This window comes from Typopeltis vanoorti, chromosome 23 (assembly GCF_054136105.1).
Source record: "Typopeltis vanoorti isolate ZY-2024b chromosome 23, IOZ_Tvanoo_1.0, whole genome shotgun sequence".
In the NCBI taxonomy this organism is placed as follows: Eukaryota; Metazoa; Arthropoda; class Arachnida; order Uropygi; family Thelyphonidae; genus Typopeltis; species Typopeltis vanoorti.
Window position 1 is genome coordinate 5,336,257 of NC_143571.1, and position 13,409 is coordinate 5,349,665.

A 13,409-nucleotide genomic window follows, 5' to 3' on the forward strand; every position below is an offset into this window, starting at 1 on the left:
AGCCAGAATATCATTCATAATCCTTGCTCTCCGCCTCATTTCACCACAATCATACCTAGGCAACACACTGACTACCCTTCCTGTCACACTATTCTCTTTTATCTTTCCAAGCAGCCTCCTGACATTCATTCTGACATGCTCTTTGTTCTCTCTCAAATCATTTGTACCAATTAATACAATTAACTCTTTTGCTCGCTCCTGTCTCATATCCAATGCCTCAATCACTCTACTCATTTTACCACCTGGAAAACATACCTTGTGCATTTTATCCTCTAGCACACCTTTAATAATGGAGTCGCCATACAACGCCACTCGCTCATCTTTCGTTAACTCTTTCATGCCATCATGATTTATTTTAATAGTTTTGACCTGAATTCTCTTAATTTCATTTCTTGCCTCATCAAATCCAATTCATTTTCCGAATCTCATGACACATTCTCTCTATCATTAAATCTTTCTAACTCTCGACCCCCTCTTCTCACTTTCCCTCTCATTCATCCTTCTTTGTTTCCGTACTTTCGGTCCAACATACGTTCAACTTTCACTATCGTTCTTCTCACTTTCACTCTCAATTATCTTTCTTTGTTTCCGTACTTTCGGACTAACATGCGTCCAACTTTCACTATCATTCTTCTCACTTTTACTCTCATTCATCTTTCTTTGTTTCAGTACTTTCAGTCCAACATGCATCCAACTTTCGCCATCATTCATTCTTTTTTCGCTATCATTTATTCTTTCAATTTTTTTCACTTGCGATTTCTGCATTACGCCATTTTTACTTTCATTCGTTCTCTCAATTTCGTTTCTTTCTGCCACTCCTGCCTCACTTTCGTCCCTTTTAACATCCGTTACGGTTTTCAAATCGCTCTTTTTCTTTTTTCCTGATTTTTTAACATTTTTTCGCCTCTCTTCTCACCATCTTCTCTTTCAAACGTGCACTCGTGACACAATCGTTACTAACACTTTCTGCCATCAATTTCATATTTGCATTCATCAGTTCCTCATTCAGATCACACTTCGCACACACCCTTCTTCCATCCACGCTAATTCACAAATCATTTATGTAATCGAAGGAATACATATAACAGATCTCACACTTAACGAAATGACTGAAATCTAAATTAAAATCATGAAATGACAATGCTGCCACCGCCATTTTTTTTTCTTTCTTTTTCCCTGCAGGTTACTAGGTCTAATAATAACGATTTCATAATTAAGTTTAGGCAAGAAAAATCCCCCAGACTAATAATACCAGTAGCGCACAACATTTACAGCCGCTCTTACTCAAACAATTACACATATATAATTAATTATTCCTAGAATAACTTATCTTAATCAGGAGCTCTTCTTAGGTACATCCACAGCGCTTGGCTCACTAGCGTCCTCATTATTTCATAATTAGATGAAATGACAATGCTGTGTCATTTCATCTAATTAAATTTAATTTTATTTCAAATCACTTAATTTTAAATGTGGGTCTTAATTGTAATTTTACTTTATTGTAACCACCCACTAGGTGGCATTCAGCACATGGCTCCACTCTGTAAACAGGATTAACATTGTCTGTGCTTCACCTTGTGATTATGCTGATACGCTGATGATGAGCAGTTAGTGCCTGATCAAAATATTTGCAATAATAAAATTACTATATTCTTGTGAATGTGTGCCTAGTAAACCTCGTTCAGATGACATTCAGTAGGATATACAAGGTGACTCAGAGAAGACAACTTCTGCATTGACTGTAAGTTAGCTTCCATCATATAGAAAAACAAAAATTACATGTAAAGTCCTATGGCAATCTTTATCCTACACTTCATTCACTTGGCCTAATCATAACTTGGTGTAACAGAACGACTATACTAATTTGTTATGCAGCAAACATCTAACCAGTCCAGTCTTGTTTAGTATGCAATTTATTTGTCATTCAATGAAACATAAGTCCTCCATAAGTCATTTCCTAATGGAAAGCCTATTCCACATTTACACACCTAACATTTACTGCCAATTTTTATATTTTATATCAAAATTAGCAATTACTTTCCAACTCCCCCTTCCAAATACTGTGGAATAGTCTGTTAATCAATGAATCGTTATTTCCCCTTGGATTAATTGTTCTATAAACTATGCAATCATGTGAATTAAAAATAAATTCATTCCAAATCTCATAAATTTTTAAGAACATTAAGCTTACCCCCTGCTCCCCAGAGTTTCTTCTTTTCTGTGCATGTTACTATAACCAACTGTATATAGATTATTTATAAACAAGTCATTTTTTTAAAGAAAAATAAAGCATTTTAATGTGATATCAAGATTAATAAGAACTATCACATACCCTAGTTTTTCCATTTATGTGACCCACCGCTACTGGAATTGTAATAATTCCTGAAAGAATTCAATAAAAAGAAGGCATATAAGACACAATTCAAGAGCTTTGAGAACAGATTTATAATTCAAAATAGTCCCTTCCACTGTTGATGCAGAAAACCCACTAGTGCTAATTCTGAAAACTGCATGGAAACATTGAGGAATGTTATTCAGTGCTTCCAGTAATTCCCACCTATATAATAACAATACTTCATCAGTGAAGAGTGAAGACTCCAGCATCAAAGCAACTGGTTTAAAACAGAAAAAGGTGCATGATAAGAATGAACAGAATTTGATAAATTGTGCAAAACATTTACTCATCCAAGATTTTCATCCTCTCATCTTTTAATATTTTCCAATAAATCGATATGGGTTCTATAAGTGATTACTGATGTTACCTGTTTTGTCTTAAAAATATTTTGTTTAAAAAGTTTTTTTATTAAATAAAACTAATAATCATTTTGTGTAGTCTATCTGAAGCTATTCACCAGCTGGCAAACTCTATTCACCATGGGCAAGTAGTATTTGTCAAGTCCTGAGAATGAATACTGTTGACTATGCTTTTTAACTTATGCAGAGAATATATAAGAGAGGCTGAAGAAATTGAATGGAGCATCACTGTATAATTATGGTGATGTTTATCTTAAAAAATCAAGGTGAATAAGCTTTAAAAAAGTTATAAATTGTTAAAAATGAAAGTAATTTGAATTTGTTGCTTGAAATTAGCAAACCAGCCTTTGCTTATTATGAAAGTTTCATTCCTGCCTTTATCTCATCAAAAAACTCTTCCATTAAAAAAAAAAAAAATTACATGTTTATAAATTTCTGTTTTCTTTATTATACCTAATCGTTCATCCAACAAAAGTATTGGTCTCTTTCCAGTATTTCCAATACTGATTCCATACACAACAGAATGAGGAACCTATAAGCACATGCTGTGTGAGGTTGCAGGTGAGGAATGAGAAAGAAGTTTATTGACATTTTTCTTGAAGAGTTGTAGGTTGTAGTCATTTAAACATACTCCATGAAGAGGGCTGTTCCAGAACAGAGATAGGTGAAATAAAAGAGGAAGAGAAAAAAGCAAGTTCAGTAAATCTGCAGTTGTACTGAAAAAGGGATTCTAGGCAGCAGAAGCTGTTCTTGTTTTAATAGGCACAAATAAGTTCGAAGAATGATGGCTGCCAGTTGATTAGAGCAGTGACCATGAAGCAATCATAGAACAGACATAGATGAAATATTGCATCTGTGAGATAGAAGTTGAGAGTCTGTACAGAAAGGATCACCCATGAGCTGAATGAATGAATTTAGGTGCACCCAAGAAACATGTGAACAGTATTCTGATGGGTGGATTAAGGATTACAGTCAGTAGCTGGGTGGTCAATAAAAAAAAAAAAAATTTAAAGGCTGAGGAAATTAGCAATGATATATTTACAAGGGTGGTCTGAAAAGTTCTTTGCCTTGACCATAGATGGCAACACCATCGGCAAGATTTTTTTTCTTCTAAGTTGGTACATCTGTCATAAGCATCCATGTGAAATTGCAAGTCATTCTATCAAGTAGTTGGTTTTAGCTGTCTGAAGCAAAAGTGTTGTCTTTATCCCTTGAAATGGATAAAATTGAGTATCATGCAGTTATAAAATTCTTTGTAAAAGAAGGTTTAACAGCAAAAGAAATTCATTCGAAATTCATAAAAGTTTATGGGCACTTTTCTCCTTCATTTTCAACAATTAAGAAAGGGGCTGCCGAGTTTAAACATGGCAATACCAGCCTTGAAGATGATCCACGTGAAGGATGTTCAAAAAGTGTAACAACACCAGAAATCATTGATTAAGTGCACGATATGGTATTGGATGACTGGCGAGTCAAAGTGCATAAAATTGCTGAGACTATAGGTATTTCAAAAGAATGTGTAGGATATATTTTGCATGAAGAATTGCAAATGAAAAAGCTTTGCACAAGATGGGTGCCAAGCTTGCTCACAGCAGATCAAAATCGCACTCACATGAAAATCTCTGAACAGTGCTTGGAGTGTTTTAATAAGAATAAAACTGATTTTGTGCATCAATTTATTACTATGGATGAGACTTGGATTCACCATTACACACCAGAATCCAAACAACAATCAAAACAGTGGACAGAAGCCAGTTGTTCAGTGCCAAAGAAGACAAAGTCGGTTCCATCTGCAGGAAAGATTATGGCATCGGTGTTTTAGGATGCTAAAGGCATTTTGTTTATTAATTATCTTGAAAAGGGTAAAATAATAACCAGGGAATATTATTCTGATCTTTTAACCAAACTAGATGAAAAAATTCATGAGAAAAGACCCGGTTTGCAGAATAAAAAAAATCATCTTTCATCAAGGACAATGCACCTGCCCACGAAAGTGTTTTGGCAATGGGAAAATTATGGGATCTGCGCTATGAATTGTTGGAACATCCATCCTATTCCCCAGATTTGGCTCCCTCTGACATCTATCTCTTCCCAAAAATAAAACTCCTCCTCCTCGCTGCTCAGCATTTTTCTTCGAATCAAGAGGTGATTGCAGCTGTAGAGGGTATTTTGCAGCTCTTACTGAGAACCACTACAGGGACAGGATAATGGCGCTGGAGCATCGCTGGAATAAATGTATTAGTCTGAATGGAGAATATGTTGAAAAATAAAAATAATTTTGAAATTATAAATTCCTGTTTTCATTGTTAGGCTGAGAACTTTTCAGACCACCCTCGTATGTCAGGGGAAATTAAAAATTAATGACAGTCCAAGCAGAGAGATGATCTGATCCTGTTCGGTGATTTGTGTTTGTGTTACTGAGGGTAAGGATAGTTGAGCTGATTTTATTTGGATTTAAGGCCAAACTAACACAGGCTATGAATCCTGTGTATTATGACTAAATTGTGTGTGTTCTAATGGCCAGTTTCATGGCGGGAGGAAAAAACCAAAGTTTCTGGGAGGAACAGAGACATCTGGGCACTGAGTGGTTTGTCAAATGAGTAGGATGAATAGAAAGCACTAAATCAGTTTAATGGAATATTAGTTTCTCCAAATCTTCAATAAATCTCCTTTATTATATTCACTTATCTTTGTCTCATAAGTAAGACGTGAATTATTATCATCGTTCTTAGAGACTCCAGGGAGTAAAGGACTAATTAAGGGAAGTCATATATCACCCACAACCAGATGTCATACTTTCTCTTAAATTCATTCACACTGGATGTACTTACCACTTCAAAAGGCATTTTGTTCCACTCATTCACTGCTCTGTAAGAGAAATATCTAGCTCTCACTGCTTTCCTAACTACACACAAACTTAACTTCCATGGAAGCTCTTCTTGTCCTTTCTCCATCCTTCCATATAATGAAAAGTTCATCAATTGATAACCTATACCACTCTTAGAAATTTATAGACTATCATATTGCCCCTCTTTTTCCTATTTACCATGGTCTGCAGTCTACACTCTCAATCTGCATTCCATAATCCCAATATCATCTTTGTTACTCTTCTTTGCACCCTTTTCATAGTTTCTTTATCCCCTCTGAACCCAGGAGAGCAAATTATAATAATAATAGAAAAAGTTTACTTCATATAAAAAGTAAACAAATATAATTATTTACATAAAATTGATTTTTAAATATGAATAGCTGTTGTAATAGATATGGTATGAAGGTCAGCAATAAAAAGACAAAGACAATGAAAATAGGCAGAATCATTGAAAATGTCAACTGTGTTGTGAATGGAGAACCTGTGGAACAAGTAAAACATTTCAGCTACTTAGGCACGATTTTTACTGAAGATGGTAAATTAAATATAGAAATAGACAACAGAATCAGCAAAGCTGGTATCGTGGGAAGTCAATTGAATAAATTCATATGGAATAAGAAAGAAATTAGTCAGAACACTAAATTAGCTGTATTCAAACCAGTACCAAGACAGTATTCAAACCAGTTTTAACTTATGGATCTGAGAGCTGGGTCAGAAGTAAAACACTTGACCAAAGACTAGAGACCGCAGATATGAGAGTCCTGAGAAAGATTATAGGCGTGAACAGATGGCATCAATATCAATATCATATTAAAAATGACGATATTATGACGGTATGGTCATTTAAATAGAATGGGAGAGAAAATATTAGCAAAACAAGTGTTCTCTGCCAGGTTGGCAGCAAAACGACCCACAGGAAGACCAAGATATAGGTGGATTGATACAGTACAAAGTGCCTTAGACGATAGAAATATAAGATCTGATAATGTTGGAGTCTTGACAAGTAACAGACTGATTTGGAGGAAAATTGTAGATAGGAAGTTAGTAATGATATAATTTTTTCATGTAGTACTGTCATATCCTGTACACCCCTTGAGGGTACATGCAGGAATTTGATGATGATGATGATGATTTTTAAATATTTGAAAATAATTTGATATTTAAAAATAATTAAATTTCAAGCTTCACAATAATCAGTTCTCCACTACAATTATATTGATAAAACTGGTTCAAATTAGAAACCCCCTTGCTTTAATTTTAAACAAGCACCCATCCTCAAAAAGGAATCTTTTTTCTTAGCTTGAAAACAAAAACAAACATACTTTTTTAAGAAAAATAATCTTTTTTCTTAGCTTGAAAACAAACATACAATTATGACTTTACAGTTTGTATAAAAAAATTCTTCCATTAATGAACTGTTCCTAAGTTCTGTCTTCAGAATACTATTTCTTCTTTGTCTTCAGTAATATTTTACATTATGAAAATATTGCAATAAATTTCTCCCTTAAAACAACTTATGTTGTTCTATCTACACTTCAAAATATAGGCTAAGTGATAAAATAAGTATGAACTTATTTTAATAAGTAGTCTAATTACTAAAGGAAAAGAACTTTCTGCGAACTCTATTACAGGCTATCCTTTAAAAAGTCTTCTTTAGATTTACATCTAAAGGTGGCTGTTCATCACCTGAAAAACTCTTTCAGATAAATCTGTTATCTCTGAGTCCATTCTTTAAACTTGTAAACTATATTTGATTCCAGTCTCTACAACAAAAAGAACAATAAAAACAGTTTTGCTATGGGTTTCACTGCTTTCTGAACATATGCATATGCATGCATTTGATTCAAACTGCCTATTAAAACTTAATGGCACTCATGGGTAGGAAAATAAGCAAGATAAATTTTCAGATAAAGAAAATGGTTTTATTATTCACTTTCTAATCTAATAAAAGTAAATGATGTTGATAGTTTTCAATATTGAGACTATATGTTTATTAAATAATAAAAAATAAAAGAATAAAAAACCCGACACGTTTCGTTCGTCGTAAGACTTACATCATCAGGGTTAATGGTGTATAAAGGTTTAACACGACAACCAAAGATATATTGATAATTAATAGTCCATTAGATGTTTTTTTGACTTCATAACTGTTCATTAATTAAGAACCCGAATACAAAATGATACATTCATTACTGTATGCTCGTTATAACAATGCTATAGTTCGCCCACCGATTAGAGGTCCCTCGACACTTCTGCGCATGTCAGAAAAAGGAGAATCCATTCCGATAATAGGGTAATCAATAAACAAACACATCCCTCTTCTGGGATGTGTTTGTTTATTATTACAGGTCGGAAAATTTAGCTTTTCTTTAATGAACATTGTAGTTTTTAAAGTGCAACTATTTTGCTTGTATAACAGTTGGAAAAATGTACGTAGAGTATTAACTAATGTAGAGTATTAATAAGTAACGTAGAGTATTAATAATGTATAACTGAGAGGAGACCTCCACATAGCCTTTAAAGGAATGCGGAGAACCGACCAGGGCTTCTGACCTAATGTCCAATCCTCACCTTCTCATGGTGCACCCTGTTGGGGATCGACCTGGATACTGAACGAACGAGGATGGGCTGGCAATTTGGGATTTAGCCGACCAAATTGTATTCTTATTGGTTAAACCAAAATAAAAAAATGATGGTACAACATGACAAAATTTCATGCCGGCCGGGGCATCGCCCGGTTAAACGAGGCCCCCGTTGTTTTCGCCAGGGAACCAGGGCGAACAACGAAAAGTCAGCTACTGGAACAAATCTGAAAACAAACCCCAACTCAACATCACCAGAGTTAAAGATCGGTACTATCAACGTAAGAAGCCTGAATGGCAAAGAAATGGAGCTAGCTGAGGAATTAGATAAGTACCAGATCGACATAATAGGGGTGACTGAGACAAAAACTGGTGAGATCTTTCTGAACAATAAATACAAAATGTTATATTCAGGAAATGACAATCAACAAAAAGAAGGAGAAGAAGAAAGTTTTAAAGCGAATAAAAGTCGAGCAACTCTCAGATGTGAACTGTAGACTAAAATACACAAAGATTATTGAAGAAAAAATGAAAGAGTTTGAGAACAGGAACCAAACTTTGGAGATTCAGTGGCAAGCTTTGAAGAAAACCCTGATTGATTCAGCCAGAGAGGCATGTGGTGAGGTTGTCTACAAGGATAGAAAAAAACTTTCCTGGACACAGGAAGTTAAAGAGGCAGTGAAGGAAAAGAAGAAAGAATATCAAAAGTCAGCTTGTGTGCTCTTAGAGAATACAGAGACAAATGTAAGAAAGCTAAACAGTGTGTAAAACTAGCTAAACAAAAGTCATGGGAGGACTTTGGCAAGAACATAGAAAATAAATATCAAGAAGGTGGTAAAATATTCTGGAGGTTGTTGAAGAAGCTTAGAAATGGAGGAAAGAGTGCTGTAAAAGGAGTTAGAGATGATAAAGGTGAAATGAAAACAGGAGAAAAAGATATCCTGAAGTATGGAGTAATTACTTCGAAAAATTGCTAAATGAAACAAGCAGTGATAGCACAGTGGTAAAAAACACTCAACAGACATACAATCAGAAATACATCTTGAAGTATTAAAGGGTTGAAATGTGGACAGGCAGCAGGAGTAGATGATGTTCGACCAGAAATGCTGAAGTATGGTGGTATAAAAGTCTTACAGTGGCTGCACTGCATAGTTCAGAAAGCCTGGACAGAGGGACGAATTCCCGATGATTGGAGTAGAGCTCTAATAGTATCCATATATAAAAAGGGAAATAAAACTGAATGTGAGAATTGTAGAGGTATTTCCCTATAGTGTTCCTGGCAAGATCTATGCAAGCTTAGTTGAGAAGAATTGTGGAAGAAATGCTTGGTGAAGAACAAGCTGGATTCAGGCCAAATAGAGGCTGTCAGGATCAAATCTTCACTTTACGACAAATAGTTGAGAAAGTATGGGAATATAACAAAGATATATATTTAAGTTTTGTCAATCTGGAAAAGGCATATGACAAGGTGCCAAGAGAGAAGCTATTCAATACGCTACAGTTATATGGTGTCAATGGGACATTATATCAAGCAATACTTAGTCTGTATTTGAGTTGTAAGTTAGAATTGAAGGAAGTATAGGAAGATGGTTTAATGTTAAATCTGGTATGAGACAAGGATGTACATTATCCCCTCTGTTATTCATTATCTATATGGATCACATTATGAAGGAAAGTGGTATTACACATGATATCAGAATTGGAGATGTTAATGTCAACTCTTTGCTTTATGCGGACGATATACTTGTAAATAAATCTGCTACAAGTTTGCAAGAGTCTCTGACTAAATTGAATAACTGTTGTAATAGATATGGTATGAAGGTCAGCATTAAAAAGACAAAGACAATGAAAATAGGTAGAATTGTTGAAAATGTCAATTGTGTTGTGAACAGGGAACCTGTTAGGAAGTTAGTAATGGTGTAAATTTTTCATGTAGTACTATCATATCCTGTACACCCCTTGAGGGTATATATATCAGGAATTTGATGATGGTGGTGACCTCAACAGTTCACATGAAATAAATTTCTACATTACTTTAGAAATAATTGAAGTGAGAGAAACGGAACAGTAATTTGATGACAGACATCTATCGCTCTTTTTAGAATAGGTTTGACATGGGTCAATTTCCAAATTACAGGCAAAACTGGAGTATTAAAAAGAAAAAGGAGATGGGGGGGACAACAAAAAATAAGTCAATTCTGGAGCAAAAACCTTGAACAGTTGTAGAAAGGTATCTGGGTCAGATATTGCTATAGTAAACTTTCATTGCAGCAAGCAAACTGGCTCTTTATAACTGCAGAAAGTCCCAAATCAAACCCCCTAGGTATACCACCATACCTGAAGAAATTCACTTTTGCAAAATATTAAGTGGCATGAAAAAAAGTTTCATGTTTAGTCTCTAGAGCAGCATTTTTGTATTATATAAAAAATAAATTTTAAAAAATGCAAAAAATTATATATATAATTAATAAAACAAACACACACACACACACAAAAAATCCTTGACCTATCCAGTACTAACATAGTATAGATTTGTAACCTATACTATGTCAGTACTGCAGATAAAATACAGATATATATGCCTTCTTGTATTAATCTATAGTTATATGACCAAGACAACGATTAATTTAACAGTATTTTGTATTTATTTTATTTTTTTTACAATCACGACAAGCCTTATAAAGCTCAAAGGACTATCATGTTCATTTAGCGTCTAGAGCAGGCTTTTTACAAACATCCATGCCCAAGGTGGGATTCAAACCCACAACCTGTTGGTTAATGAGTGGGTATGCTATTTACTTGATCAACCAACCCAGCATAGCAAGATAAGAACTATATAAATTACACAGCAGATTATATATATTAAAATCTTACCTGATTGTGGATTGGGAACTCCTTTTGTTAGCAACCAGTATACTTTTGTGACCTTACTTTGTGCAAAAAGAGACTGTAAAAATTCCTTTGCAAAACGAGATCTGAAACCAAATGAAAAAAAAAAAACTAGTGTGAATACTTTGGTATTGACTTCCATTGATGTTATGACTTAATATGGAAGGATGAAAGCAGGCATCTGTTTAATAATAATATCTACATGTTGCAATAATCATAACAGGCCTCGAGGCTTAATACAAGATAGGAAGATGATGATGTTGCAATAATTAAATGCCTACCGTACTTTTGCTAGACTGAGAGAAGAGGAGTAGGGAATGTTAGCATCAATCAGATCATATAAATAAAAAATACATTCGGCATCTTCACTATGACCATGGCATTGATTCATACCACCATATACAATGATACACTAATGTTATGAGAGGCTTTCTTATCACTCTCACCATTAAATTACCTCCACCAACTTGAGCAAATATGTATGGTTGCTTCCTACTTCTAAAAATGTGAGAGGGAGTCATCATGTGATTTTGTCATGGAAGATGCTTTTTGACAATGGTGTAATATTATTGTAATAATTAAATGCATTGATTTTAATTTATAACATGAAACTTGTGGTATGTCTTACAATCTCGCTTCTATTTAAAAAAAAAATGAATTCCATATATTTTTTCTATCATTATCAATTACAAAATTAATTCTGTATTATACAGAGAATTCTATAATTGCATTTATATACTGTACCCAGAACTGGTAACTGCAAGGGATGTAGCTTGTGACCCAATGTCTAATTTTTACCTTCCAACGGTACATTCCATAAGTAAGTTCAGTATACACCTGGATACTGAACAAACAAAGACAGACTGGCAATTTGGTGCTTAGATGACCAAACTGAATTATGTATTGTCTTAAACCACACACAAATATATAACAGTACAGCATGATCAAATGTAATGCAGCCTGAACACTGCTATTTTTGTCATGGAACTAGGATGAAAGTGAAAAAAGTAAGCTACTGAAACAATCTTGAACTCAATAGAACTGAAGACACTGTCAGCATTAGAACATTAATGAAAAAGAGGTGGAGATAATTATAAATCATTAAATTATGTGATATTGGGAAAATTAATGCTTAAAAAAACAGAGTCATCCTACAAAAGCAATATCAGAAGAAAATGTTTCGAAATATCTGTAAATCAATCAGAAAGGTGTAGAAAAACAACAAATTTCTGTGTATATTCAGCTATTGTTAGGGACTTTTTAGTGTGTCTACTGAACTTGTTCTTTCCTCACTTTCTCAATAATTTTCATTAGCTTACAGCCTGTTATTCGAGCAGAAAGAAATATTAGCAAGTATATCTAAGACACAATCCATTTCTGAGATGGCAAGTAGTAGCAACAGTAGCATCAGTTTTGAAGTACTAATACTTTCCCATCTAGTGATGATCACCCTTCTTATGCAAGAGCTACTTGAAAGGCGAAGGCTCCAACTTTTCTGCATCTCCAGAACTTTTCTTTTTTTTTTTTTATCCCATACAAACAAAATGCATGTATAAGTGCTGCACTGCACCTTATGCCATTCAAAAGCAGACTGTAATGTAAACAGTATATTCCCCAGAAGAAAGCAAAGTATGGGATAAAAAAAGAAAAGTTCGTGAGATGCAGAAAATTGCAGCCTTCGCCTTTCAAGTAGCTCTTATTCTACTAATGTTGATGAGGGAAATTTTTGTAGCTATGATGATAGCGATTTTGCGTGTAGCTTAGACATGTCTTCGTGCAGAAGATGGGTGATCATCACTAAATGTATACCAGCTTGACCACAGTTTCCATTAATAGGTAAGCCAGGAACCATAGATTTTGTCATAGCAACATTTTAGGCTTCTTCCGTCTGTTTCTAGATGATGATATTCTTTCCTTCATCGTGGAACAGACTTACCTTTATGCTTGCAAACAACATCAGCAAGTTGAGTACAGTTCCCATTCTCGCAGTACACTTTGGAACCCAGTAGATATATATACTACTTTCATTTATAATACTCGAGCTTGCAAGGTATAGTGAAAAGCCCACTCTCAAAATGTATTTTTACATGTATGGTGTATAGAATGGATTCTGAACATGTCAATGTTTCCTGATGTTATGAGTGATAAACAATTCAGTCTCATTGTGAAGTATTTGCATTTTCAGAATAATGAGGAATATGATCAGGCAACACATCCTTGCGCAGTCCTCAACAAAATTTGTGTTTTTCTGATAAAAATTTGTCAGATATTTAGATTACTATACATTCCTGAAAGAGATGTGAATATCAATAAAA

The 13,409-nt window shown here is 34.3% G+C and overlaps 1 protein-coding gene across 1 annotated transcript in view; it reads right to left on the reverse strand.

Annotated features, from left to right (window-relative positions):
• Nucleotides 1-13,409, reverse strand: part of LOC150093590 (pseudouridylate synthase RPUSD4, mitochondrial-like) — a 113,656-nt gene that overhangs the window by 48,921 nt on the left and 51,326 nt on the right. The window contains exons 4-5 of the mRNA XM_090413066.1: nucleotides 11,080-11,180; nucleotides 2,333-2,382 (exon numbers count right to left, since the gene is read on the reverse strand). Of these exons, the coding sequence (XP_090269192.1) occupies nucleotides 2,333-2,382; nucleotides 11,080-11,180 (151 nt within the window). The remainder of the gene's footprint in view (nucleotides 1-2,332; nucleotides 2,383-11,079; nucleotides 11,181-13,409) is intronic.